Raw genomic sequence first — 3,525 nt, 5'->3', positions numbered from 1 at the left:
ATGTGCGTTTCTGAAGTAGTTACTTGAAAGTTTTGAAGGAGAGAGAGGTGATAGTAAAATTCACAGAAAGCCTTGATTAGCGAATTTCTTTTCCTGTTTGAGTTTTTGATACGATGAGCTTGAGAGAAAGTGTCAACTTGTTCCGCTAAGTGTTGAAGCTGGTGACTCAATTCAGACTCATGTACTAACAATAGGGAGGAAGAGGGAGGGACAGTAAACTGTACATATGTACATGTATAATTTTTTTTTAAATTTGCATGACAAATAAAATGAGAGATGTAGAGTTCAAAATATCGTTGCCAATGGAACTAATGGCTTGTCACTAATTTCATGACAATGGAACTAATGGGTTTTTGCTTGTCACGGATTTCGTGACAATGGATCATAATTCATTATAATGTACATGTACCTCTATAAAATGAGTTGACTCCATCCAGTTGTCGCTGTATCTCATCAAAAAACTCGGTCTGTTTGTCTTCATCAACTGGAGGAATGAGTCTATCAAGATCTGTAGAATATGAAGGAAGGAGAGAGAGAGAGAGAGAGAGAAGTGTTATGGAGGTGTGGTGAAGGCGTGTCACATAAACAAAAGTCTTAAATGAAAAGGAGCTCACCGTCTTCGTCTTTCTTGGTCCAATCCTGAGAGACCATCTTGTAAACTAACACTTTTAAAGCCTGAGGGAGGAAGAGAGGTGAAGTAGAGTCTGTATAAGTAAAAGAAGGTCTTACGTCATAGTCTATGTAGTGTGCTCTCCACTCTGGGGTTAGATGAGAGAAGAGAATGTGAGAGAACTTCATCTTTCATGAGCTAAAAGACAAAATCGAGCTAAAACAGAGTTGACCTTAAACAAAATGGCGTTTAAAAGGGTTAAAAATTAGAATTTTAATGAATCCCGTGGGCGGACTGCTAGGAGAGCATTTTAAAATCAAGTGTCAAATTTTATGATTTAATTACAAAAGTTTAATCACCGTGTACACTTGAAAGCTACATGATATAAATATAACAGATAATAATAATAACATCAATAACTGTGCCATATAGATCTACACTACTGCTACTACACAATGGCAACTACTGTATTAATGGTTTTCATTAATCAAAATCTGACAATAATAATGTAATCTATAGATGTGTGTGCGTGTGTATTTTAAAGAGATTTCTTTATTGAGTTCAATGGCTTGTTCACTTTTTCCAGTCTCCTCTGATAAGTGTGATACTGCAATAGAAATTGTAAATTATACATGTAATTCTGTCTATTTATAGAATCATATGAATCTATTTATAGAACTACATGTACAATGTATTCAAGCTGTTGTTTGAGATGCACTGTAGTAGGTTCATAAACTAACTGTTTCCTTCATTAATGTGATTTCATTAGTGACTTGAGTCTCTAGTTTTTCGAAAGCTTTGATCCTTTTAGAATGCTGCAAGGAAGAGAGAAAGAGAGGGAGGGAGGGAGAGAGAGGGAGAGAGAGAGGGAGGGAGAGAGAGAGAGAGAGAGAGAGAGAGAGGGAGGAAGAGAGAGAGAGGTAGCCCAAAGTATCAAAAAAGTGAATAGGTTCTCATGCTGTTAGTGTATACTTTTTGTTTTGTTTCTTCAAGCTCCATTAACATTTCCTTGTCTTTCTCTTTCTTGTTCTCTAAAATAAGCTCAAAAGACTCTATCTCCCTGAGAAAGAAGAAGAGAGAGTTAATTGTCACCATCTTGTGCAACCATTCATTGAATATGTACATACTTTTGCTGCTCTGAGTCCCCATCAGTGGAAGAGAGAGTACGTTTGTATTGTGATAAACCATTAATCTCTTCATCAATCTTTTTGACTTGACCAGACAGGTTCTAAAAATACATACAAACAAATAATTCTAAAAAAATATATTTTCAAGTACATGTACATGTACATGTACTTATAAATAGATTTCTATAGTACCTGGTCCCTCGATATCTTTGATTTAAGTTCTTGGGTTAGCTTTCTTTTAGAGTCCATTAATCTCTTTAAATCATTATCAAGCTGACTACATGTACATAGAACAATGAAGGAGAGAGAGAGTGAGGGATGTAGAGGAAAGAATTAGATTATAAATATTTTATTAAAAAAACACAAATACACATACATTGTCTTCTCAACCAGATGTGACAGTTCATCTATTTCTCCAATAGTATCATCCACAGACTAATAATACAAAAACACATAATTATCGTAAGTACATGTGATGAATTTTCCAGTAAAATGGTATTATTTATATTATGTTCCAACTCTTTCTCTCTCTCTCTCTCTCTCCCTCCCTCTCTCCCTCTCTCTCTCTCTCTCTCTCTCTCTCTCTCTCCCCCCCTCCCTCTCTCTTACTGGTGTTACATCAGATGCTTTCTTAGCCAATGTCTCCCACATGGTGGCATTACCGATGGTCTCATCTCTCACGTTCCTCTTATCTTCAAGATCTTTACGTACCTCATCAACACTCTACAGAAACAAGACAGGAGTCACATGATAGTCACATGATGGTCACATGACTCGTGGACACCTGATAGAGCTCTTGGGGCGACGTGACCACTTGCATTTTGAGATCATTGATTCTGTCATCTGATCGCTTCAAATCTTCTTCAGCAGTCGACTGGCAAGGAAAAGAGAGGGGGGAGGTTTAAAAAGGAAAAGATTAATCATAATACCAAAACTCAGATCTTACATAATACTAAAGATAATCATAATACTAAAGATAAGATCTTACATGAGCTTTTTTGCTTCTTTCTTGAGATTCTTCTGCCAATTTTAACCTAGACTCTAAATTTGACTTTAAAAACATATAAAATTAATAATAAATATACATGTACTGAATGTTGAATGTTACCATGTGAGTCTTGAGATCTCGAAGTTCGTGCTCTTGCTCAGCAATTTGATGCTTCCTTGCATCTTCAACTTCTTTTCTTGCCTCCTTACTTTCTCTAAAAAAGAAAGTAAGAGGAACAGAGACAAAGCTATCATTAGTTACTCTAATTCAGCTATTTCTCTTTGGATATCAGTTATGCTGGTCACTGAGGCCTTTAGCTTCTCATTCAACTCTTCCTACACAAACGTACAGTGTATAAAATTAAAAAAAAACTATTATAAAATATAAGAGCAATTTTACACACACTCACAATTTCTTTCCTTTTCCCTTCAGTGTTACTAATTTGCTCAGCAAAGTTAAAAAATTTGACATAATTGACAACAGCACTAAAATAAAATAAGAATACATTTAATTTTGTAATAGCTATTTTTTTACCTCAAATGTTTCTGTAATCTTTTCGGAGCTGTAATGGTTAATTAACTAGTCGTTAATTAAATATTAATAATAAACTCACATGGTTCCAAAATGTCTCTCGGACTGAAATCATTATCAGTTAAAAGACAGACATTCATTAATCTCTGCCTGGAAATAATAATAAAAATAATATAAAAATTCTAATTTCTAAGTGAGTTAAACAGCATGAGCTTCATGAGCTGCAGTACAGTACATGGCATTTGGAGCAACTTTAAAAATTCGTAAAA

The 3,525-nt window shown here is 34.9% G+C and overlaps 1 protein-coding gene across 1 annotated transcript in view; it reads right to left on the bottom strand.

Moving 5' to 3' along the window:
* Positions 1-1,073: 1,073 nt before the first annotated feature.
* The window catches only part of LOC105313092 (kinetochore protein Nuf2-like), a 3,059-nt gene continuing 607 nt past the window's right edge, over positions 1,074-3,525 (bottom strand). The window contains exons 4-17 of the mRNA XM_019997738.1: positions 3,339-3,406; positions 3,260-3,287; positions 3,135-3,210; positions 2,987-3,060; positions 2,846-2,939; positions 2,726-2,788; positions 2,522-2,611; positions 2,347-2,460; positions 2,114-2,172; positions 1,930-2,014; positions 1,738-1,838; positions 1,583-1,670; positions 1,351-1,425; positions 1,074-1,217 (exon numbers count right to left, since the gene is read on the bottom strand). Coding sequence (XP_019853297.1) covers positions 1,149-1,217; positions 1,351-1,425; positions 1,583-1,670; positions 1,738-1,838; positions 1,930-2,014; positions 2,114-2,172; positions 2,347-2,460; positions 2,522-2,611; positions 2,726-2,788; positions 2,846-2,939; positions 2,987-3,060; positions 3,135-3,210; positions 3,260-3,287; positions 3,339-3,406 — 1,084 coding nt within the window. The 3' untranslated portion in view covers positions 1,074-1,148. The remainder of the gene's footprint in view (positions 1,218-1,350; positions 1,426-1,582; positions 1,671-1,737; positions 1,839-1,929; positions 2,015-2,113; positions 2,173-2,346; positions 2,461-2,521; positions 2,612-2,725; positions 2,789-2,845; positions 2,940-2,986; positions 3,061-3,134; positions 3,211-3,259; positions 3,288-3,338; positions 3,407-3,525) is intronic.

Source organism: Amphimedon queenslandica, unplaced genomic scaffold, assembly GCF_000090795.2.
Source record: "Amphimedon queenslandica unplaced genomic scaffold, v1.1 AMPQUscaffold_13355, whole genome shotgun sequence".
In the NCBI taxonomy this organism is placed as follows: Eukaryota; Metazoa; Porifera; class Demospongiae; order Haplosclerida; family Niphatidae; genus Amphimedon; species Amphimedon queenslandica.
Note: the sequence above shows the minus strand (reverse complement) of the source record. Positions and strands in the feature narration are given on the sequence as shown.